Source organism: Bufo gargarizans, chromosome 5 (assembly GCF_014858855.1).
Source record: "Bufo gargarizans isolate SCDJY-AF-19 chromosome 5, ASM1485885v1, whole genome shotgun sequence".
NCBI lineage: Eukaryota > Metazoa > Chordata > Amphibia > Anura > Bufonidae > Bufo > Bufo gargarizans.
In genome coordinates this window covers 442618600-442645203 of record NC_058084.1, presented here as the reverse complement: position 1 = coordinate 442645203, position 26604 = coordinate 442618600, and the positions used below count along the sequence as shown (strand labels likewise).

Below are 26604 nucleotides of genomic sequence, written 5' to 3'. Positions count from 1 at the left end.
GGTTCAGGTCCGGTGACTGTGGAGGCCAGGTCATCTGGCGCAGCACCCCATCACTCTCCTTCATGGTCAAATAGCCCTTACACAGCCTGGAGGTGTGTTTGGGGTCATTGTCCTGTTGAAAAATAAATGATCGTCAAACTAAACACAAACCGGATGGAATAGCATGCCGCTGCAAGAAGCTGTGGTAGCCATGCTGGTTCAGTATGCCTTCAATTTTGAATAAATCCCCAACAGTGTCACCAGCAAAGCACCCCCACACCATCACACCTCCTCCTCCATGCTTCACGGTGGGAACCAGGCATGTAGAGTCCATCCGTTCACCTTTTCTGCGTCGCACAAAGACACGGTGGTTGGAACCAAAGATCTAAAATTTGGACTCATCAGACCAAAGCACAGATTTCCACTGGTCTAATGTCCATTCCTTGTGTTCTTTAGCCCAAACAAGTCTCTTCTGCTTGTTGCCTGTCCTTAGCAGTGGTTTCCTAGCAGATATTCTACCATGAAGGCCTGATTCACACAGTCTCCTCTTAACAGTTGTTCTAGAGATGTGTCTGCTGCTAGAACTCTGTGTGGCATTGACCTGGTCTCTAATCTGAGCTGCTGTTAACCTGCGATTTCTGAGGCTGGTGACTCGGATTAACTTATCCTCCGCAGCAGAGGTGACTCTTGGTCTTCCTTTCCTGGGGCGGTCCGCATGTGAACCAGTTTCTTTGTAGCGCTTGATGGTTTTTGTGACTGCACTTGGGGACACTTTCAAAGTTTTCCCAATTTTTCGGACTGACTGACCTTCATTTCTTAAAGTAATGATGGCCACTCGTTTTTCTTTACTTAGCTGCTTTTTTCTTGCCATAATACAAATTCTAACAGTCTATTCAGTAGGACTATCAGCTGTGTATCCACCTGACTTCTCCACAACGCAACTGATGGTCCCAACCCCATTTAGGCCCCTTTCACACGGGCGAGATTTCCGCGCGGGTGCGATGCGTGAGTTGAACGCATTGCACCCGCACTGAATCCTGACCCATTCATTTCTATGGGGCTGTTCACATGAGCGGTGATTTTCACGCATCACTTATGCGTTGCGTGAAAATCGCAGCATGTTCTATATTCAGCGTTTTTCACGTAACGCAGGCCCCATAGAAATGAATTGGGTTGCGTGAAAATCGCAAGCATCCGCAAGCAAGTGCGGATGCGGTGCGATTTCCACACATGGGTTCTAGGTGACAGTCTATTCACTGTATTATTTTCCCTTATAACATGGTTATAAGGGAAAATAATAGCATTCTGACTACAGAATGCTTAGTATAATAGTGCTGGGAGGGTTAAAAAAAATAAAAAAAGTTAACTCACCTTATCCCCATGATCGCCTAGTTCCCGGTCGGTCTGTTCTTTAGCTGTGGCTAAAGGACCTGTGGTGATGTCAGATCACATGCTCCATCACCATGGTGATGGACCATGTGATTGGAGCATGTGATCTGACATCACCAAAGGTCATTCAGTCCACAGCTAAAGAACAGACCGGGATCTACACGATCATGGGGATAAGGTGAGTTAACTTTTTTATTATTTTTAACCCTTCCAGCGCTAGTTTACTATACATTCTGTATTCAGAATGCTATTATTTTCCCTTATAACCATGTTATAAGGGAAAATAATACAATCTTCAGAACATCAATCCCAAGCCCGAACTTCTGTGAAGAAGTTCGGGTTTGGGTACCAAACATGCGCGATTTTTCTCACGCGAGTGCAAAACGCATTACAATGTTTTGCACTCGCGCGGAAAAATCGCGGGTGTTTCCGCAACGCACCCGCACATTTTTCCGCAACGCCCATGTGAAACCAGCCTTATAAGGCAAGAGATCCCACTTATTAAACCTGACAGGGCACACCTGTGAAGTGAAAACCATTTCAGGTGACTACCTCTTGAAGCTCATCAAGAGAATGCCAAGAGTGTGCAAAGCAGTAATCAAAGCAAAAGGTGGCTACTTTGAAGAACCTTGAATATGACATATTTTCAGTTGTTTCAAACTTTTTTGTTATGTATATAATTCCACATGTGTTAATTCATAGTTTTGATGCCTTCAGTGTGAATCTACAATTTTCATAGTCATGAAAATAAAGAAAACTCTTTGAATGAGAAGGTGTGTCCAAACTTTTGGTCTGTACTGTATATATATATATATATATATATCGCTGTGTCCCTTTTAATGATTATATATACAGTGGATATAATAAGTCTACGCACCCCTGTTAAAATGTCAGGTTTCTATGCTGTAAAAAAATGAGACAAAGATAAATCATTTCAGAACTTTTTTCACCTTTAGGGTCCATTTACACGTCTGCAATTTCGTTCCGCATTTTGCGTAACGGAATTGCGGACCCATTCATTTCTATGGGGCAGCCCGGATGTGCTGCCCTATTCTTGTCTGCAATTGCGGATAAGAATAAGCATTTTCTATTAAGTGCCGGCGATGTCCGTGTTTTACGGAACCTCGGATCTGTGGATCCGCAAAACACACACGGACGTGTGAATGGACCCTTAATGTGACCTATAAACTGTACAACTCAATTGAAAAACAAACTGAAATCTTTTAGGTTAAGGGAAGAAAACAAAAAAAAACTAAAATAATGTGGTTGCATAAGTGTGCACACCCTGTTATAACTGGGGATGTAGCTGTGTTCAGAATTAAGCAATCACATTCAAAAGCATGTTAAATAGGAGTCAGCATACACCTGCCATCATTTAAAGGGATTCTGTCACCTCTCATAACACAAAATCAGATTTTAAACCAGTCATGCTCGACAGATTACCTTGAATCGGCTTTGCTGTTCTATACTGTAATCCGTCCAGTAGTTTTGCTGAAAAACGACTTTTATAATTATGCTAATTAATCCTGAAGGTGCCCAGAGGGGCGTTATGTTCCACTTTGTGTGCCCAGTAACGCCCCCCTGCAGTGCCCAAAACGCCTTCCTCCTGAATCCCTAACCGCCCACAGCGTCTCATCCCACTCCTCCCCCTCCCTGATGGCCAAGCGAAGCCTCGCACAGATGCAGTACCCACTGAGGCACCTCTGGGCCCCTCTGGGCACCTTCAGGATTTATTAGCATAATTATAAAAGTCGTTTTTCAGCAAAACTACTGGACGGATTACAGTATAGAACAGCACAGCCGATTCAAGGTAATCTGTCGAGCATGACTGGTTTAAAATCTGAATTTGTGTTATGAGAGGTGACAGAATCCCTTTAAAGTGCCTCTGATTAACCCCAAATAAAGTTCGGAAAAACTATGGGGGGGCAGTATACTAGATAAAATGTCACTTTTATTAAATAATAGGAGATACAAAACGGCCCCTACAGACAAACAACAAGTAAGACATGTACACACACACAAACTGGTGCAATGGAAAGACCAGTTGAGTAACAAATAGGATGTGGGTGGTGGGCTGGACCAATGGTGGCAAACTGGGCACAACTGTGTCAAATCAGATCAGCTAGCCCTATTGCCTCCCTGCTTGTCCTGGTCCGCCCTACAAAATGTGTCCATGGGACGGGGTCCAAAAAAGCCCCGCAAGGGGTGGCCCCGATTGGAACTCTCTTCCTGTATAAGTGACCCTATTGGGGCCCTGACACAGGGAGAACACAAACCGTCCAGAGGAACGGAAAACACACAATTAGTGAAAGAGTAACCCCACCAACAAATATATCCACTAAAGAGGGGGATAGGGTGAGGGATATACTCATGTGTCCAATGAGTACACATGAGTATATCCCTCACCCTATCCCCCTCTTTAGTGGATATATTTGTGCTGTAATAAAATCAAAAGGTGCTTCAACAAAGTATTAGTGTAAGGGTCCATTCACACGTCCACGTGTGTTTTGCGGATCCGCAAAACACGGACATCGGCGATGTGCGTTCCGGATTATACGGACCGCACATCGCCGAAACTTAATAGAAAGTGCCTAATCTTGTTCACAATTGCAGACAAGAATAGGACATGTTCTATTTTTTGCAGGAACGGAATTGCGGACCCGGAAGTGTGGGTCCGCAATTCCGGATCCGGGCATCACATCGTTCTGCCCCATAGAAATGAATAGGTCCGCAATTCCGTTCCGCAAAATGCGGAACGAAATTGCGGACGTGTAAATGGACCCTTAAGGGTGTGCACACTTATGCAACCATATATTATTATTTTTTTCTTCCCTCTACCTAAAAGATTTCAGTTTGTTTTTCAATTGAGTGATACAGCTTATAGGTCACATTAAAGGTGGAAAAAGTTCTGAAATGATTTATCTTTGTCTCATTTTTTTTATATCACAAAAACCTTACAATTTAACAGGGGTGTGTAGACTTTTTATATTCACTGTATATATATATGTTTTGTGGGGACTTGCTCTGGTTGAGAGAATTAGCGGACGCAGTATAGAGGCAGCAACAAGTTCTTTGGATCAAACAGTTCAGTGTTTTATTCGCACTTTAGGCAAGTGACAAAACAAGCAGTCATATTCAAACAAAAAGTCACCTTGCGGTGTTGGTGGTAATTCACACCATGCGGCAATTCTGCCTCAGAGTCCTTGCTGATAGCAGCACCAACCTGTTTTCACGCCAAAAAAGGTAGCAAGCCTTCATCCAGACACAAGGCTCCCAGATCCCAACACAGAGACCTGCCTTCTGAGCCCAGCTGCCTATTTAAGGACAGCCAGGTGCTATCAAAACCCGGACCGGCATTTAAAAGCCGGGCCGGTATTTGAACTCACTTGGCTGTAAATCAGCCCAGCAGCACATGCTGGTAGGAAAATACCTGTTTTCCCAGACCAAACCTCACACTGTGTCACAATATATACGTAGATAAATAGATAGATAGATTTGCATATTAAAGGGGTTGTGCATTGCTACAATATCTAACCTCAGGATAGGTCATCAATATCAGATCAGTGGGGGTCCGACTCTGATGGGTTTAGCAGTTGTAATTACATTGTGGCGCCGCTTCAGAAGAGACTTTGCACAAGTAATTTTGAAGCAGCGATTGCACGAGTGCCACTTCCTCTTCAAGCAGCTGATCAGTGTTTGTGTCGGGAGTTGGACCCCCGTCAATCTGATATTGATGTCCTTTCACTTTTATGACCGGGGTGACCTGATCTGAAGGTTATGGTGGGAATCTACAAAAGATTCCTGAAAGGTGGAAATGTGTCTGAATTCACATCAGCCAAATCAGAGATCTGTTTTTATTGCCTGACCTGAACCACCGATTGTTTCCTTCTCCAGGTATCGGTGTAAGGTTAATAAATAACCCTCACTGCTATTTTTACCATTTTCCAATGCCAATATATATGTAAATGTGTAGATTATCTCAAGATCCACCTGCAGAGATGTAGGTTTCATGATGTTTTTATCACATACACAGTCATACAGATTGCTCACACTTGATGTAGCTTTTATGTTTTTCTTATGTGTATATTATTTTAAAGTAATAGAGGTGATCTATCAATGAATCGTCTTATTCTCCCAGGATCTATTTCTTACTATATGGAACATGACATATTCATAAGCATCCCACCATTACGGATGAATCGATTGTTAAAGAGGCTTTCTAGGATTTTTATATTGATGCCACATTAGGATAGTCCTGTGATGGCTAAACTCCGGCACTCCAGCTGTGGTAAAACTACGATCACCTCCCCACACCTTCACCAATCAGCTGTTCTACAATAGCTCTGGAAGTGGGCGCCCAAACTACATAGTTCTGTCTGTCGGTAGTAGACATATGTATCTTCAGGTTGCAGTTTTCATTCGTTTATTCCTCTAATGTTCCGTTTGCAACCTGCTCCTGTGGTTGTATTTTTCCCATTGATACATGCTGTATATGAGGTCTGTGTTTCCAGGATGCTGCTGTCTTCACTAGCTGTCATATATCTACAAAGCTTTGTTCCTTTACTGATTTACCTTTCTGCAGCTCATGAAGGATCTCTTCTCACTTCTACTGACAGTCATTGATGTTAAGGAGATGTGATCCCCATCCTGCAGAGTTTGCTTTGGGTGGATCTCTTCTCACATGGTAGTGATAGTCACTGATGTTTAAGATTTGTGATTGAAGTCAAGTGACCGCTACCTAAGTCCTGCCCCTGCTCCTATGGCTAACATCTTCAGTGCTGGAAACATCATCCCCTATCCAAATCTCCCCATATCTTGTGCTTGTGCAGTTTTGTCACGCTGTCGGTGTATGAACAGTAGGGACGGACTAGGAATTTAAAGTGGGCCTGGAATAAAATAAAAAAATAGAAGTGGCCCCATGTTGTAGGTGGTTCCAAATTGACAGAAGTCATAGTAACACAACTAGGCAGGGCCAATAGACGTAGACGGGGCCTGCATAGTACAGCACAAAATAACATCCCAGCAAAACCAAATACCAAATACTGCCTCCCTCACCACAGTATTCAACTGTATCACTGTCCTGAGGAAGGTGATAAAATTCAGTTCCGGAGGGCATCTGTGTTGACCAGGTGCATAAGTTGTTCCTAGCTTTAATTAATGCTGAAAGCATAAGATCATTATGCACTACGCCGGCGGCCATAAGGAGGGCTCGGGCGGGCCCCTGGACATCAGCCCACAGGAAAATTTCCCTGTAGGGTCTATGGCCAGCAGTCAGTTCCAAGAACAGCCCAATGAAGGCCCCTGGAGGCTGTTCTCGGAACTGCCTGCTCCCGGTGACTGCATTTGATTTCAGACCGGCTCCCGGCACAGGAACAGGTAAGGGCTTACCCGTGCATCGCCGGACGGGTGAGTCTACCTTACTAAAGATGGCAGCCCGCACGTGTTCGCTGGCGAACACTGCGAACTGACCATCACTGATGGCCAGTCCGCTCCTTATGAACAGTAATGCTGGATACAAGAGCTCATGCACACAAACGTATTTTCTTTCCGTCTCCGTTCCGTTGTTTTGCGGACTGTATGCGGAACCATTCATTTCAATGGGTCCTCAAAAAAAACGGAAGTTACTCCTATGCATTCCGTTTCCGTATGTCCGTTCCGTAAAGGAATAGAACATGTCCTATTATTGTCCGCATTGCGGACAAGGATAGGACTGTTCTATTAGGGGACAGCTGTTCTGTTCCGCAAAATACGGAATGCACACGGACGTCATCCGTATTTTTTGCAGATCCGTGTTTTGCGGATCGCAAAATACATACGGTTGTGTGCATGAGCTCTAATGCTGTGATTCTGGTATCGTTTGAAAACTTGGAACGCCAGCTTTCAAACTAGGTCAGGCCCATATTTCTAGCTGTTACCAATCCCAAGATAAGAGCAACTCTGCCGTCTGGTTTGCTTTGGGCCCTTGGAGCAGCAAAGCTGGGCACTTGGGAGCTGTTTTTCAGCAGAATAAGGGCTCATTCAGACGACCGTATATTTGTGTCCGCTTCCGTTCCGTGGCCCCGCAAAAAAAGATAGATCATGTCCTATTCTTGTCTGCAGACAATAATTTGCATTTCTATCATAGGGCTGGCCGTTCTGTTCCGCAAAATGCAGAGCGCACACGGCTGGTATCCGTGTTTTGCGGATTTGCAATTTGTAGACCACAAAACGGATACGGTCATCTGAATGAGCCCTAGAAGTGCTTTTCCTGGACATGGAATAAAGACACAAAGTGCACCCAGTTCTGTTTGGGATGCGTTTGCAGTCTTCTGTGGGGCAGTGTTGTTAGTTATATTCCCTTTAAAATGTATACTGCATGAATCCACAATTTTATTTTTGGCATTTCTAGCAAGTTAAAAAAAAAACATTAGTTTTCTGTCCATTTTCCTATTGTATTTGCAGTCTATTCCATTGAAAAAATGAAACCCCCTCCCCAAAATACACAAACAAGTTAATATAAGTAGGAGCTCAGCTACTGAATTCCTCTTGTTAGCAGCAGGATGATTTCACATTCCTTTTCTTTTTATGACTCTGATTATTCATTAAGGAGATAGTGGTCCTCATTTACCATGGTCTTTATCACCTCACAGCCAGATAGCAGAAGAGTCTGAGGAAATGTGAATTCCTCCGTATTCCATTACTCTTACTACTGGGGGGAGTGATAATATACTAGATGATATTTGGTCTATCCTGAAAGTTCACCTTAAGGGGTATTCCCACCATGAATAATTTCATCTTTTAACCTATAGTACCTAAGAAAAAAACTAAAAAAACATATATGTCATTTACATCCATTTTCTAATTTTCAGCATTCTCCATCGTGTAACCCAAATCTTAGCGCTGTTTGCAGTGAGTTGCCATTGGTCGTGTCCTGTAGTAGTTCACTTTCTACACTACGAGCATGCACAGATGCATTTCGGCCCATCAGCACTTTCAATGCAGACATCTAATCTAAGGTCCATCCTGATGGTATAGGGTGGACATACTCGTTAGATACCTCTGTGCCACTCACATGGGCATGTGCAAAAATCAGTGGAGAAGATCAGAAGGTATCCTTGAGCTGAGACCTTCACTAGTCACTAAAATGAAGGGGCAGCTGGAGATTTCTATATTTCCAGAAGTTTCAATCAGCTGGGCTGCAGCCTGCATTACTTTATGGGGTTTTATTTATACACCTTGATGGATTTTGTCCATTGAATCATTGGTTATTAGAAAAAGCCATACTTAATACAACAATATGTTGTTTTGGCCTCCCTTTGGATGCATCACCCCGGGACTCAGAGCGTTACCTTTATGGTTATATTTATGGTTATAGATCTCCATTTGGAGAAATAATTGCCGAATGCTCAGTTTTCTACCATATGTAGGCTCAGTTTGGCCATGTTTATTTCAATGAAAGGGAGGTGTCTGGCAGTGGTCTAACAAATGATCAGGTATGCTGAAATTCAATACCCCCGATACTACTTTTGCCCAACATCTTCCATCAGAGACTGGCAGAAGGTCCCTATAGACATTAGATTTCTGGCTGAGCACGCCAACCCGTGCAGGTTCAGTCACTATGTATATGGCCATGTGAATATGTTCCTCTAAAGCTGGCAATACACTTGAAATGTTTATTGTCTGGACCCTATAATGAAACTGACGAGGATACGGGTAGCCTGTCCAGCAAACTGAGCAACCACTGCCAGATTTGGCTCTAGCTGGTGAAATCGCTCTGCAATACCCTTATCACTACAGGGGCATTACAATATTACAATATACAGAACAGCCGGATACTGCCACACAAAACCAGATCCCCGCTGACTATAATGAGATCCGGCGACTTACCAGCATAAATGCCGGCTTTTGGCCAGACAAATACCATATACATTAACCCTGGTAGTCTTTTTTTCTGCCAGAACAGACTACTGGATTACCTGATCTAGTACACAGGAACCAGGTTGAAAGTACAGTTACTGGTATTAAGGGGGTTCTCCGAGCTTTTAATATTGATGACCTATCCTCAGGAGACATCATCAATATCAAATCAGCGGGGTTCCAACACCCGCCACCCCAGCCGATCAGCTATTTGAGGAGACAGTGCGCTCAGTGGGTACGTGCCGTCTTCCTTCTCTCTTCCTGCTCGCTGCTGCTTTTCCATAGACAGCTGCCGCAGGAAGAGAGATGGGAGACGGCACGTACCCACTGCGCGCGCCGTCTCCTAGTAGAGCTGATCAGCAGGGGTGTTGGGTGTCGGACCCCCACCGATCTGATATTGATGACCTATCCCGAGGATAGGTCACCAATATTAAAAGCCCAGAGATCCCCTTTAAGCAATATCACAGCAGGATTTAAGTGCAGCGCAGATCTCACAAATTGGCTCTCAAACCAAGCCCCCTTCTTCCTCTCTCCTCTATGTCAGCAACCAGAACAGGTGATTTTGTCATAACTCTCTAGCTGTCTCCTCTCTTACCTGTTTGCCTGACTTCTGGAGCAGAGATTGTTACAAACACTCTGATTACTGTAGGATTGGCTGACCTTCTAATGTGTATGGGGGCCTTCTGCCTCTCATCCTCCTCCAACAGCCTCATCCTTATCTGTAGGGGGAGATGAGGTTCAAGCTGTTGGATTGTTGGATTTTAACATGAACAATCCTTGTTCATAGGGAGATAAGCCACCACCAGAGAAGTCTGGAAGCATCTTTCTTCTTTATCCCACTTCAGATCATGTGTACTTTTGGCTGATCCAAGTGTGCATGTGTATGGGAAGCTCCGGAGAGATAGCTGGAGTCCAAACTATTGCTTGGCCAACAGGTATATCATGTGTATGTCCAGCCTAAATTTGTCCATATGCTCTCTTTGCCAAGAACTTCCTATCTGGACATTTATGGCATATGGACATTTATGGCTGCTCCTATCTCAAGAACATGGCCCCACTGTAAAATGGGGAGCACGCCACACATGCGCAGCCACCCTTCCATTAGCTCTTAGGGGACTTCCAAAAATAGCCTAGAATGCTGGCTCGGCTATTTTTGGACATCCCATAGCAGTGAATACAGGGGTGACATGCACTGGGTGCTCTTCATTCACAGGGGGCCGATTTTTGAGACTGGAGATGGGACCCACACCTATTGAGCATTTATGGCATATAAACATGCCAATGATGTCCAGGTGGCAATACTCCTTGAACATTTATGAGAAAAACCCATCTGTGTAATGAGAATGAGCCCCTGGTGTTATTATGGCAGGTTCATATCACTCAGACTCTTTTCTCCAGATTAGTTTAGAAATGATTGACTAATCATAATAGCAGGACTGTCTTGATGGGACACTAGCAAACTCCAAACCTTGTGGTATGGCATCAGCCATCAGAGGAAGATAAGTAAGACAGGTTTATGATTTGTGGTGCATGTGATAAGCTAGAGGATACCTCTTGTCCTTTATCTCCCTCTGGCTTCATAAGCTCCAGATTTGCCTGTTTGCGCTTTGAGTCATATTTTCCCTTTCGCTATCTTTTCCTTTATTAAACATTGTTTAACCCTGCCAGCTCCAGGATCTGGAATCAGAATGGTCTTTCTCTTCTTGTGCCAAGGCTCTACTTCTTGTTATACTCTCCTTTATGCCATTAGCCATCCTATATGGATGGCTAATGTAACAGTATGAACCGTCAGCGACGTCCTTTTCCCCTAGTAAGAGTGGCGCTGTAGAGTCGCTCCATCGACTTCCAAAGCTGAGTTGGGATTCCTAGCAGCTGTGCAGCTCTTACAAGAGCTAGTAGTAATATAGCTGTTCCATACAATACGAGACGAGGCTGCGAGTTGAGGGTAAGAAGATCAGACTTTATTGGTGCCACACTTGGCCTTATATGCAAGTCCCCATGCAAGGGGAGCTCCCCTCTGGACCTGATGGAGAACTACATGATAACCACACAGACCAATGGGAATAACCACACAACCTGGGACACTCCCATACAGTACACACCATGCCTCCCTTCTGCCTGGGAGATAATTAGGTGAGATACTGTAGATCAGTGTTCCTCAACTCCAGTCCTCGGGGCCCACCTACCGGTCATGTTTTTAGGGTTTCCTTAGCATTGAGCAGGTGATATAATTAGTGTTAGTGCCTTAGGACTTACCACAGGTGTTCATTCTGTGGGATATTCTCAAATCCTGACCGGTAGGTGGCCCTGAGGACCGGAGTTGGGGAACTCTGCTGTAGATAACCCAATCATTTCCAGACAGTAAAATCACATTTCTTTATAGAGCATTAGAAAGTTCCCCAAAATCCAGAAATGTGACATCCCCTGATAGCCCTGATCTGAGTGACCAACATATCCAAAAAATCACCCAAATCAAAAAAGGGGTTAAAGAATTTCCTGGAGGCCTCGTTTCTGACCGACCGCACACGAGGCTCCTGCCCAAAATAGTTCCATAGAATCCGGCTGTGCATTATGCCATATAATCGAAAGCTGGTTTTACACATTATGACATTCTATGACATAACTAATCCAGCTTCTGCCTGAAGAGGAGGCGCCCACCCATGAATTCTCACCCAAGTTGTCAGTGCCAATCAGATGATCCACTTATGTCATCTAGCAAGCTGTTCAGGTCCTATGCATTGTTGTCATGATCCAGGTACCTGTATAGGCAATCACTCAATGCAGTCACATATGCAGTCTCATTCCTTATACATGATCCAGGGTAGCCTCCCAAAAGTCATCTCGGATACCCTTCATCAGTGAAGACGTCTAAGATTAGACTTTTAGGTCTCTAAAAGATCTCTGTTGTCAACACTTACATTGCAATTTATTTTCCATTTGGTATTAGGTTTATGGACGGTATACTAAAAACATACAGTGCTGTGCAAAAGTTGTAGGTGTGAGAAAAATACTGCAGATTAAGAATGTTTTCAGAAATAGAAGTGTTAATAGTTTATTTGTATCAATTAACAAAATGCAAAGTGAATGATCTTAATCCAATCAATACTTGGGGTGACCACCCTTTGTTTTCAACATAGCATCATTTCTTCTAGGTATATTCGTACACAGTTTTTGAAGGAACTCTGCAGGGAGGTTGGAGAACTAACCACAGATCTTCTGTAGATGTAGGCTTAGTCAAATCCATCTGTCTCTCCATGTAATCCCAGACAGACTGGATGATGTTGAGATCAGGACTCTGTGGTGGCCATATCATCACTTCTAGGACTCCTTGTTCTTCTTTACACTGAAGATAGTTCTTAATGACATTGGCTGGATGTATGGGGTCATTCCCTGCCGCAAAGGAAATTTTAATTTGAAAGGGGTTATCCAGGAAATGATAATGATGATCTATCCTCAGGATAGGTCATCATTACCAGATTAGCGGGGGTCTGAGTCCCAGCAGCTGTTCCAGGCAACCGTCACGCTCACCGGAGCTCTGGTGAGCGCATCCGGCTCCCTGCATCTCTCCAAGCACAGCGCCGTACATAATATAGTGGATGCACTTGGTATTGCAGCTCAGCCTCAGCCTTTATTCATATGGGGCTGAGCTGCAACTAGGCCATGTGACTAATGTACAGTGACATCACATGGCCTCATCTCACTTTGCAGCATTTTTTCCACACCTGCCTAAAACAGTACTGTATATACTGAAGAATATATAATATCTTTGCAGTAACCGCATGTAGTGTTATATTGTGCCTATTTAAATGAGTATAATATTTGGTCGTGCTAAGTCCTCCAGAGCTGGAGACGCTCTTTGCAGCAGAATATGTTCTTCTTTCACGTCCATATAGTCTGTTTAGGCATATAGACAGGGGGAGTCCGAATGATAAAACCCCTGAAAATGTTCACCAAAAAATAAAATCCGTTTACAGTCTTACATCTATGAAGATTGTTGTGCGCTGTATGTCATTTTTTTTTTCTTTGCCCCCTGTAAAGTTTCCACGCCATTAAGGATGAGATGTTCCTAAGGCAGTCTCTCCATCGCCAGGCGATGAACCTGCACAGGGTATCCGTCAGTTACATGGTAGGTACCAAATCTCACGAATTTATTTAGGGGACCAGATAGCGACTCATATTTTTCTAATTTGTTTTTATTTTCTGATTATAGATTTTTTTTTATTACAATGTATGTCCTGAACAGGGTTATGGAGGCGGCCATCTTGCCTGAGCTGTTCCTAACAGAATTAGAAATATGCTTTACAGCAGCCCCATGGTCCATAGACACAATGGTCAGGAGCTGACCTCATTTACTTCTATGGGAGAGTTTTCTAGGCATGTTCTGTGACCTGTGCAGTAGCTAAGCTGTGATATCACCTATTGTGAATCGTGGGACGCTATGTTAGGAGGAGTTCACATCTGCGTTTGAATTTACGTTCTTCTGTTTCAGGGATAGAAAAATTGATAGTATTATGCCTATTCAAAATGATAGGACAAAGTGTATTTTAGGGTACGTCAGTTTGCATCCTTTCCGTTCAACAACGTCTTTTTTTGCAGGACAAAAAATTGCTGCTTGCACCTTTTTTTTCTTCCTCCGGCATAAAAAGATGGAATAAAATGGAAAGTGACCGTTTTGTTTTACATTAAAGTCAATGGCATGACGGATACCTCCAATGGCATCCGTCATTAATTCCGTTTGACAGATCCTTTTTTTTTTTTTACGCATGTGCAATAGATAGAACAAAAACAAATCTGTTAAAACAAGATAAATAACGGAAGTGTAAATAACACTTTGTTCCTCTATTAGGACGAATCTGTTTAAAATAAGAGAAATTGAGTTTCCGTTTTGACGGATCCGTATAAAAATACAGCATATTTGCTTCCGTTTAGACATTATTACGGATCTACCAACGCAGATGTGAACCCTGCCTTATCTGTACATAGGTGATATCTGACCTTGTAATCCTGCCTATAATAAGCAGGTAACTGCAGCAAAGTGACCTGTACAGACCAAGAAGTGGCTTCTATAATTAGGCTTAGTGACCAATGTGAAAACTGCAGGATTTTAGGATTGTTTTAAATGTAGATGGTGACATGGAAAATGAAAAATAACATCTTCAAAAATTTTAAAAAAATTCTAAAATATGTTTAACATAAAAATTTCATTTCAAGTGTAACTTTCCTTTCGGTTTAAAAAGTCTTTTTTAGTAAAGTATTAACTGAGCGTTGCTAAGGAGAGTCAGTCTTCAGCTTAAAGGGGTTTCCCGGCATTGTTATACTGATGACCTATCCTCAAGATAGGTCACCAGTATCTGATCGGTGGGGGTCCAACACCTGGGACCCCCTGTCGATCAGCTGTTTGAGAAGGCAGTGGTGCTCCTGTAAGCACTGCAGCCTTCTCTCTGCGCTTCCTAGGCCGACACAACACATTGATCGTTCGCGTGGCGTAGGAGCAGATGAGCCCAATTTAAGTGAATGTGCAATACCAAGCACAGCCGCTTTTCAATGTATGGCGTTGTGTTTGGTGAGTTGTGAGAAGGCAGCTGCGCTCACAGGAGCGCCGGTGCCTTCTCAAAACAGCTGATTGGCGGGGGGTCCCGGGTGTCGGACCCCACCGATCAGATACTGATGACCTATCCAGAGGAAAGCCCTTTTAACTGAGCGCTGAAGACACCTGTGTGTAACATACAGAGGTTTTCAACCTACCTTTTTGTCACTACCCCAGTCCCTGACTATGTACATGTGCCCTAACTGTCACTGCCCATCTCCTTGGTTGTCTGAGTTGCACACAGACGTCTTCAGTGCTTAGTAAAATGCTGAAGACTGAAGACAGATTCTCCTTAGTAACACTGTTAGAGCTTTGCTAAGGAGACTCTTTACATCCTGTTTTCTAGAACAAAGAAACATCTTTCACTAATAAAGTATATTACAAAAAATGTTAACATTCCTGTCCCTGCACTGTGTTAAAGAGAAATCGAAGCAACATTTACACTTTTAACAATGTCATCTACTTTAATATACGGTCCTATGTAAGGAGTACATGCTATAACTACAGGGTGGTAATGTTATTTTAGGCGAATTAGGCTGATTCCTCTGCATTCTGAGTGACCGTGTGTCTAAATAATAGCTCTGTGGCTGCTAAAAATGAATACTCTCACTTAGCTAATTTCTGGGCCCAGTTAAAAGGTAAAGATGTCAGCAATATAATTAACTGAACTATGAAGAAAGCTAGCTGACCTAAAGAGTGACAGCACAAGAAGATCTCCAAACCCAACTATATGTGGATTGTTGACTGTAATATTTTATGCCATGATTCACATTATTCTGTATTTGTTGCAGGCAGATGGCACATTGGGAGCTGCCTCCACCGATCTACCTGTGCGGAATAATTTCTATCTCCCGAGCATGCCCTTGGTATGTCTGTATGTTATATTTCTGTATTTGTTACATCACTCAAACATCAATATTAACCCTTCAACTATCCAATGTAGCCACACATTGGAGCCAAGCCCCCGACTGTGATGACCAGGACTGAGTTTCCCTCTAATTTAATGGATGCTTCTGAGCCGGATATGTTCCCCGAGGACGGTGAGATTCAGACTAAGATTTAACATTTCGTTTGTGCACTCTGTATTTTATTGTTTTTATTTATATTTTTTATTATGTATCTTTTTTTATTGTTTTATCTTATTTTATTAATGTATTTATTAAGCCTGACCAATCCCTTGTTCTAATTCTTCCCACCCATTTTCCAAGTATGTGTCGATCAAAGGAGTGATGACAGCAGCAGGAGATGAGAGTGCTGATCTTTCGGGGGACACTGACCTGTCCATTTATGATTGTTATTGAAGACCAAAAGTGACAGAACTGTAGAAAAAGGGGAAAATGAACATGCCTCTTTAAGCCAACAATAGTCTTATGTCTATTGTTAAAAAGGTTATCTGAGATTTTTTTATACTGATGACCTATCCTGAGGATGGTGGTGGGCCAACACCCAGAACCCCTGCTGATCAGCTGTTTGAGAAGGCATCGGTGCTCCTGCGAGCGCCGCTGCCTTCTCACAGCTTACCAAGCACAACGCCGTACATTGTATAGTGGCTGTGCTTGGTATCGCGCTCAGCCCCATTCACTTCAGTAGGGCTGAGCTGCTTTTAGGCCACGTGAACGTTGAACATGTCGTCACTCACCTAAGAAAAGCAGAGAGAAGGCCGAAACGCTCACAGGAGCACCACTGCCTTCACAAACAGCTGATTGGTGGGGGTCCCAGGTGTCCAGAGGATAGGTCATCAGTATAAAAATTTCAGAAGACTCCTTTAAGTTTATTTGACCCCAAATCATGGGTGGTTGGCAGTGCCACTGTACAGGACAAATAAAAAACAAGCAGCCTCTTCATGTTCAGGAGTAGTTGGGGTCCCGGATGTTGAACAGGTGGGGGGACACCAAGGTGCTTGCAGAAGGTCTCGTCAGTCCAAATGTTACATAACAAAATTTACGGCACATTTCCTGAGTTGCAAAACCGATTAAGTTTTTTTTTATTTAATCAGACTTTATCCAAAAAACTGTGCAACAACATTGGATAAACACAATCCTTTTCAGCATGAAGACACAAGGTATTTCCAGATTCGGCTATGCAACGTTTCAGTCTGATTCAGGACCTTGATCAAGCTAAATCAGTGCGAGAAAACAAGGTAAGCATTTTCATAAGTCATTAGGATAGAAAACAACATAGTAGACTGCTTTTCTATATAAGAAAGCAACTGAGAAATAAAACCAAACATAAGAATGGAGATTAGACTATTGAATAGAATAGAATACATAGCGATGAGGAGAGAGAAATGTCCCAATAAAAATGTAAAGTAGCTAACCACGTGTGGAGGACAGAATACTATGTATATTGTAACACATGCCTGAAAACCCAGAGGCTGAAGAGGTCAGGGGATGGCTGGGGGCCAGCAGCAACACTATTCTGGTGTAGGACATGTGGTAAACAAACAGCGGAATAGGCCAGATTGGTAAATCAGTGCAAGAATACAAGGTCAGTATTTTCATAAGTGATAGGATATAAAACAATATACTGTATTTTTCGGACTATAAGACACAGGTTTAGATAACAGAATATTAGAAATAAATATTTTTTACTTATTAAACCCTCCCTAATGGTTAAATGATGTAGTAACATACACACAGCACTGCTGCATACACCCCATGATAAACACAGCTCTGCTACACAGCTGACATACACACACACACAAACTGCACAGCTGTATACACCTCATAATAAACACAGCTCTGCCACACAGGTAATATATATATATATATATATTTATACAGTACAGACCAAAAGTTTGGACACACCTTCTCATTCAAAGAGTTTTCTTTATTTTCAGGACTATGAAAATTGTAGATTCACACTGAAGGCATCAAAACTATGAATTAACACATGTGGAATTATATACATAACAAAAAAGTGTGAAACAGCTGAAAATATGTCATATTCTAGGTTCTTCAAAGTAGCCACCTTTTGCTTTGATTACTGCTTTGCACACTCTTGGCATTCTCTTGATGAGCTTCAAGAGGTAGTCACCTGAAATGGTCTTCCAACAGTCTTGAAGGAGTTCCCAGAGATGCTTAGCACTTGTTGGGCCTTTTGCCTTCACTCTGTGGTCCAGCTCACCCCAAACCATCTCGATTGGGTTCAGGTCCGGTGATTGTGGAGGCCAGGTCATCTGGCGCAGCACCCCATCACTCTCCTTCATGGTCAGATAGCCCTTACACAGCCTGGGAGGTGTGTTTGGGGTCATTGTCCTGTTGAAAAATAAATGATGGTCCAACTAAACGCAAACCGGATGGAATAGCATGCCGCTGCAAGATGCTGTGGTAGCCATGCTGGTTCAGTATGCCTTCAATTTTGAATAAATCCCCAACAGTGTCACCAGCAAAGCCCCCCCACACCATCACACCTCCTCCTCCATGCTTCACGGTGGGAACCAGGCATGTAGAGTCCATCCGTTCACCTTTTCTGCGTCGCACAAAGACACGGTGGTTGGAACCAAAGATCTCAAATTTCGACCCATCAGACCAAAGCACAGATTTCCACTGGTCTAATGTCCATTCCTTGTGTTCTTTAGCCCAAACAAGTCTCTTCTGCTTGTTGCCTGTCCTTAGCAGTGGTTTCCTAGCAGATCTTCTACCATGAAGGCCTGATTCACACAGTCTCCTCTTAACAGTTGTTCTAGAGGTGTGTCTGCTGCTAGAACTCTGGGTGGCATTGACCTGGTCTCTAATCTGAGCTGCTGTTAACCTGCGATTTCTGAGGCTGGTGACTCGGATGAACTTATCCTCCGCAGCACAGGCGACTCTTGGTCTTCCTTTCCTGGGGCGGTCCGCATGTGAGCCAGTTTCTTTGTAGCTCTTGATGGTTTTTGTGACTGCACTTGGGGACACTTTCAAAGTTTTCCCAATTTTTCGGACTGACTGACCTTCATTTCTTAAAGTAATGATGGCCACTCGTTTTTCTTTACTTAGCTGCTTTTTTCTTGCCATAATACAAATTCTAACAGTCTATTCAGTAGGACTATCAGCTGTGTATCCACCTGACTTCTCCACAACGCAACTGATGGTCCCAACCCCATTTATAAGGCAAGAAATCCCACTTATTAAACCTGACAGGGCACACCTGTGAAGTGAAGACCATTTCAGGTGACTACCTCTTGAAGCTCATCAATAGAATGCCAAGAGTGTGCAAAACAGTAATCAAAGCAAAAGGTGGCTACTTTGAAGAACCTAGAATATGACATATTTTCAGTTGTTTCACACTTTTTTGTTATGTATATAATTCCACATGTGATAATTCATAGTTTTGATGCCTTCAGTGTGAATCTACAATTGTCATAGTCATGAAAATAAAGAAAACTCTTTGAATGAGAAGGTGTGTCCAAACTTTTGGTCTGTACTGTGTGTGTATATCTGTAGAAATTCACCTCTGTATATGGTGAAAAAAATGTGTCTTTATTCACACATGTCACAGCAGCGACGTTTCGGTCCCCTCACGGAACCTTTCTCAAGCCAAGTGAATTACAAAAGTGCATATACTTATATAACTCTCAATTAATCAAAAAAATAAAAGCCTGTGAGGAGTTAATAATAGAGAAATGCAGGAGGGATCTATAGAACGCGATATGAGACCTTTGATCCTGAGTGATTGCGGTCCAAGCGTCTTCTAGATAACTATCTGGCATTGCGATTTATATAGGCATATGAATTATAGTTATATAGGGTAAATATAGTATTTCATGATGATGATCACGGTATTGCCCATTCCCTTGCCCACAAACAAGATGGCGATCGCTATCTCTAAAGGGATGTGGCTGGCAATAAGAACTGGAGAATGCGCACTGAATTGATGATGACGCCGAGGCCTTGGCGCTGCGCTCTTGTGCCGGTTCCTTGTTAGTAAGGTGACTATGTAATATATAGGACCATAATCTCCTTCTACAACGATGTATTTGATATAGCCAAGCGCTTTTTTTATGTTTTTAACTTGCACATCATGCACTTTGTAGTTTATGGATATATATTAATATTATGCCTAACACTATAGTATACACATATATATGGTAAGGAAATCATGGAATGGATGCACTTTATTTCAATGGAATCATGTTTAAGTACTGAATTTATAGTTAATCATGTGGAAAGTCATACTATGATGAAATGACACATATTGAAGTATTTATTGAGCACTGATTGATTAATTGAGATAGGGATCGACCGATATCGGATTTACCGATGTTATTGGCCGATATTCATTATTTTCTAAGTTATCATCAGTATCGGCATCTAACCTCGCCGATAATGCGTCCAGCGCGCTATCACAGAATGTGAATGCGCTGCTGTCAGCGCGCCATGTTCCCTCAGAAGCACAGAGGAGAAGGAGTCCCTCTCTCCCTCCCCCCGTGCCGCGCTGCCAATGAGGAGAGAAGGTTAATCAAAGTTAATGTCTAATACAAATGCAGGAGGTGGTGCCCAGCCTATATGACAGGAAGCTGCGATCGGCGGCAGTTAACCCCTCTGATTTAGCTAGATTAAAAACATTGGTGGCACAGTGCACCCTCCCCCCCAGTATTAAAATCCTTGGTGGCGCAGTCCCCCAACACCCCCCCCCCCCCCCCCCCCCCAGTTTTAAAATCATTGGTGGCAGTAACCACAGGGTCCCTCTCCCCTCCTCTTCATTGGTGCCAGTGGCAGCTTCTGATCGGAGCTCCAGCAGTGTAATCCTGGGGCTCCGATCGGTTACCATGGCAGCCAGGACGCTACTGAAGCCTTCCATGGTAATCTCCCTGCTTCTGTGTGTACTATGCACAGAGCAGCAGGGACAGTGTGATAGAGCTCTATTAGGGTGAATAGGACAAGGTATGAAAAGATCCCAGGTTCTAGCCCCTAAGGGGGAAATAGTTATTAAATAAAAATAAAAAAAATGTAAAGAAAAAACGCCAAAGTATCAAGTATAAATCACCCCCTTTCCTAATTTTACATATAAAGTATATAAACAATAAATAAACATATCACATATTGCCACGTCCGAAAAGTCCAAACTATTAAAATATTTTAAAAAAATCTCCTATGTGGGGAACGCCATAACAGAATTTATTTATTTTTAAAAAAAATGAAAATGCACAGAATATCAAAGTTCACAGGTTATCGGTATCGGTATCAGCTCTAAAAAATCAATATCGGTCTATCCCTAAATTGAAAGTTATCTAAGTATTTCACTTGACTTGAGAAAGGTTCCGTGAGGGGACCGAAACGTCGCTGCTGTGACATGTGTGAATAAAGTAAAAAAAAAAATCACCATATACAGAGGTGTGCCGTGAATTTCTACAGATATATATATATATATTACCTGTGTGGCAGAGCTGTGTTTATTATGAGGTGTATACAGCTGTGCAGTTTGTGTGTGTGTGTATGTCAGCTGTGTAGCAGAGCTGTGTTTATCATGGGGTGTATGCAGCAGTGCTGTGTGTATAAGTTACTACATCATTTAACCATTAGGGAGGGTTTAATAAGTAGAAAATATTTATTTCTAATATTCTGTTATCTAAACCTGTGTCTTATAGTCCGAAAAATACAGTATTTTGTTTTATATCCTATCACTTATGAAAATACTGACCTTGTATTCTTGCACTGATTTACCAATCTGGCCTATTCCGCTGTTTGTTTACCACATGTCCTACACCAGAATAGTGTTGCTGCTGGCCCCAGCCATCTCCTGACCCCTTCAGCCTCTGGGTTTTCAGGCATGTGTTACAATATACATAGTATTCTGTCCTCCACACGTGGTTAGGTACTTTACATTTTTATTGGGACATTTCTCTCTCCTCATCGCTATGTATTCTATTCTATTCAATAGTCTAATCTCCATTCTTATGCTTGGTTTTATTTCTCAGTTGCTTTCTTATATAGAATAGCAGTCTACTATGTTGTTTTCTATCCTAATGACTTATGATGCTTACCTTATTTTCTTGTATAGATTTAGCTTGATAAAGGTCCTGAATCGGACTAAAAGGTTGCATAGCCGAATCTGGAAATACCTTGTGTCTTCATGCTGGAAAGGATTTGTCGTTGCATGGATCTTTGGATATAGTCTGAATAAATAAATAAAACTTCATTGGTCATCTCAAGAAGTGTGCCGTGAATTCTGCCATGTGTTATATAACCTAGAAATATGCTATCGCTTTACGAGAGGGGAAAACTATTTTAATGTAAAAAAAATTTATGTAATTTCTAGAGATGAGCGTTCAACTATATTCGATTCGATTAAATCCAAATTTTGGGTGATTCGATTCAGATGAATTTCTCAAAATGGCTTTAGCCATATTTTAGATAGGAAGACAGGAAAGATGGAGAAGAGGATCAAGTGATCCTAGGCGGTGTATGAGTATACACACTGCGAGGCACCTGCTGGAAAAAAAGGGACAATTTTTTCTGACCATTTTTTTTTTTTTTTACGTAAAAAATCCTACAATGTGTTTAAAGAGTTAAATGAGTTGCATTGAGTCCCGGGAGACCCCAGAATGTCATCCACAACCTCTTTATCATACACCAAACCTGCAGTCTCACTGTTCTGTATTTAATTTCGTATTTTTTTTTTAAACTGCATAATTTCTTGTGAAATATTCACCTTCTTCCCATTGCTTGAGTGAAATGGAACCAAACAAGTCTGTGGAGGCAGTCTACTGTGCAGCAGATAAGTCCTCCCGTTTTACCAGTACATGTAGTTACTATAAAAGTGATGAAATAGTGAAAGGAGGTCAAGTGGTTGCACATTATATGTGTACCATAGGTTAGGATGGGTGGGGAGCCATGAGGAAAAACAGAGACATGGAAGGCAAATGCAGGGGGGGTCTTTGACAAAGACCACTATGTGGGTCAAAACATAGCAACATGTGTGAGAAGTGACAATACGCCTAAGCTGTTCTTCATTGGCATATATGCTTCATTCCTGTAAAGAGCTCCGGTCAGCAGGATCAACCTTCTTAAATTAGGCATACTGCTTGATAGGGTTGATCCTGCTGGTTAAAATGATACCTGTCTTGTGAAAATCAGTTGTGGCATGCCTTAGAGAAAATATTTTTTTCCATATGCAATTGAGGGCTTCAGTGCACCAAGGGGTCTGACCAGCACTGGAAAACTGGGGTATTGGGAGGCTAGGCTCCACCCCTCAGTGCAATAGGCTCCACCCCTCAGTGCAATAAATCCCTCATTTGCATAAAGAATTATAGTCTTTTTTTCTCAGGAACGCCATAACCAATTTTTACAAGACAGGTTTTATTTAAATCAATAGGATCAACCCTGTCAGGCAGTATGCTTAGTTTAATAGGGTTGATCCAGCTGACAGGTGCTCTTTAAAACTTCCTAAAAACAGTCTGTTCATTATCTATTTTCTATAACTTACCGTCATATCCGGGGGCTAAAAAATTCTCAAACTATAGAAAATAAAATTACAAAATAAATGTGTATGAATAAATGAAATGAACTTGTTACTTCCTATATTTATATTATACAGTAAAGAATCTAATTATATCATAGTCATATTTGTCATGAAAATCATCCAGCTGTCATAATGAATGAAAGTATAGATTACTAGACACTGAGAAATAATTAGTATGTATAAAATCGGCGGAGGATTATTATAATTATACGTATCTGCAGCCGCGCGGCATTGTGATTACCGTGTGCGACAAGCCATGTATGGGGGCAACGCAAACCAGTATTCATTGTAGATTCTCTCCTGCTTCACTAAGCAATTTCCCCCCTACAATAACATACTGTAACACAGATGATTCGGATTTTCTATTAACGGCGTCACTGAGGGCACCAGAGATTATGCAAATATAGCCGAATTCATGTACAAAAATATGGTCTTTTGTGTGACCCATAATCCCAGAATACTAGATGAAGGACAAAGCTGGTAAAGCCATATACTCTGTGCATTAAAGGGTTGCCATGTGGAAAACACATTTCAAATACTCTATTAGGAAATTTTGAGTTAATAGGGGGAAGGTCCCCATTTAGGACCCTCATCTAACAGCTAGTGGAGGATGCAACACGTCCGCTGAGTGCATGGACAAGCCATTGACTACTATGGGGAGTGCCTAATAATTTCCTCTTGGGTAATGTTGTATGTGCTGTGGTGGGGTGCCAGCGCCAGGACACCTTGTAATAAATGTTTTATCGGAGAATCTTGAGAAAAAAAAAGGCAGTGTCAAAGTGGTGACTTCTAGGATACAACTTTTAAAGGGGTTTTCTGGGAGTTCACTATTGATGGCCTATCCTCAGGACAGGTCATCGGTATCTGATAGTTTGTGGTCCGACTCCCAGCACCACCACTGATCAGCTGTTTAAATGCTGCGGTGAATGCTGCAGCCTCTTCCTAGTCCAGTGACATCACGCTCATTGGTCGCATGGTCAATTTGCAGCTCAGTCCCATTCAAGTGAATGGGCCTGGGCTGCAATACCAAGCACAGCCACTGCACAATGTATGGCGCTGTGCTTGGTCTACTGTGAAGAGGCTGCAGCACTCAGTTCAAACAGCTATATGGTGAGCATGTAAAACATTGGGCCACATAAAGTAAAAAATAAAAAAAAATACTCATCCTCACCGAGTCAGACCCCCCACTAGTGAGATATGGATGACCTGTCCTGAGGATGGGCCATCAATATTGAACTCTCAGAAGGCCCCTTTAATAACATCCACTGCTAGTAACCCTGGCAGGAGACCTCTCTGCTTTCAGTGGGGCATAATAGATCCACTGTGTGCCCCAATGGGACATGATGTCATGATGCACTATATCATACAGCAGAAAGTCTTTATGTAGTCATAGTCTCAAAGTCTATGGACATCTTTGACATGGATAAAATAATTTTTACGTGTTAGTGTTGCAATAAAAAAAGGTTCTCTACGTGTCAGGCTGCAGTTTTCATTTTTTTGTTCACCTGCTTCTAATTTCAAACTTTTCTCATGTCGACATGTCCTCTCAGTAATACATGCTGGATGTGAGGTCTGTGTTTCCAGAATGCTGCTGTCTTCACTAACTATAATATATCAGTACAGCTTTATTCATGTTCTGATTTCTTTTTCTATAGCCCATGAGGGATCTCTTCTCCCTTGTGATGAAAGAAGAATATGTTATTTCCCCCATACACCCCTGCAGAGTCTGCTGTGGGTACTCAATTCTTTCTGCAAGCATACACAGCCTATGTGATTCTTCTGCTTCTCCCTTCAGACTGTCTTGTGTGTGCTTTTTTCCTTATCTATAGCCTATGTAATCTGCCTTTCCTAAATAACTTGGATGCTTTCCACCTCTCCAAACTCTGATCTGCAGTGTACTCCTTCCCAAACCTCCCGCTGCTTTCTTATCAACTGAGGGAAGGGAATGCATCAGAGCAGAGAGAGCCAACAACCAGGAGCAGAATGCTGAAGGATGTAGAAATCTTAAACTTGACACTAAGGCCTCATGCACATGACCGTTGTTTGGGTCCGCATCCGAGTCGCCGTTTTGGCGGCTTGGATGCGGACCCATTCACTTCAATGGGGCCGCAAAAACCGTCACGGTAGTGTGCATGAGGCCTTAACACAACAAATACTATTGAAAGTAACTTAAAGTTTGTTGCAACTGTGTAATTAACACAAGTGTACATGTACATCCATGCATCAAAAGGCGTTGGACAGCCAGCTATGTGGAGGACTTACACAGACTCTGCAGCCTCAAAATAGTTGGACATTTTGAATGAAGAGCCTTTAGAAAGTTTCTTAATTTGACATTTAAGAACCAAATTAACAATAAAAATCAGTTATTTTCTTTTAAGGGGGAATCTAGTCAACGTGATTTTCTGATGTATCAGATCGATCACATTGGAGAGGATACCAGTGAATTCCAGAATAAAAGGGATCTATAGAAGGCTAAACCGATGTGGCACTGCTCAGAGATTTCTGTTTCTGGAAACATGACATAATACTATGGACAAGCCATTCATTGGAATTATCATTTGCTTCCAATGATGTGTCAGATGTCTATTTTCAGAAGTCTCTGAGCAGAGGCAAAGATGTTACAATAGAGCCGAAGGGACTCTGTGTGTCTTTGTACCAAATTTCATGAGGCTCTGGGTATGTGGGAGATATTCTTCCTGAGAACCAATGCTTCTGAGTGCAATACCCCCGTCATACATCATCTAAAAAAAAATATTTTATATACACAGCCCAGGTCTTTTAAAGAAACCATCTTGCTCTACAACATCACATGCAACTGAGCCCATTGGCCTGACTAAAAACAGCCAAGGGGACATGGTTCAACCAACAACCAAGGCTTGAAATGCAGTTATATTGACGGACTCCTCTGCCCTGTATGTACACCCACAGTAGTGGCCCATAGTAGTACCATAGTGATATAGCTATAGATGCAGAATAGTGAATACCTCCATACACTATATAAATCTGTTGATTGTAGGAATCTTCAGGATAGGGGTTGCTGGATAACTGTTTAACAAACCTCACTTGAATCTATGTACTCAACAAGACCTTTCTCACAGTCCTGTAATTTGGCTTTATTGACATAGTCATCATTAAGACCCTTCTTAATGAGCTGAAAAGACACGAATCCTAAAGATAAAGCTCTTAAAGTAACAGTGATCCTTTACTTGCTTGTCAGTAGTAGAAAGCTCAAACACCAGTATCTGATGCACAGAAGTCACACGTATCGTCTCGGCAGATTACATTGTTTTCTCTTTCTTAACACATTCCCT

General features: G+C 42.3%; 1 protein-coding gene across 1 annotated transcript in view; it reads left to right on the top strand.

Annotated features, from left to right (window-relative positions):
• C5H10orf67 (chromosome 5 C10orf67 homolog) overlaps window positions 1-26604 on the top strand; it is a 180573-nt gene that overhangs the window by 139929 nt on the left and 14040 nt on the right. Inside the window, exons 13-15 of the mRNA XM_044294761.1 lie at window positions 13303-13390; window positions 15643-15717; window positions 15795-15891. Coding sequence (XP_044150696.1) covers window positions 13303-13390; window positions 15643-15717; window positions 15795-15891 — 260 coding nt within the window. The remainder of the gene's footprint in view (window positions 1-13302; window positions 13391-15642; window positions 15718-15794; window positions 15892-26604) is intronic.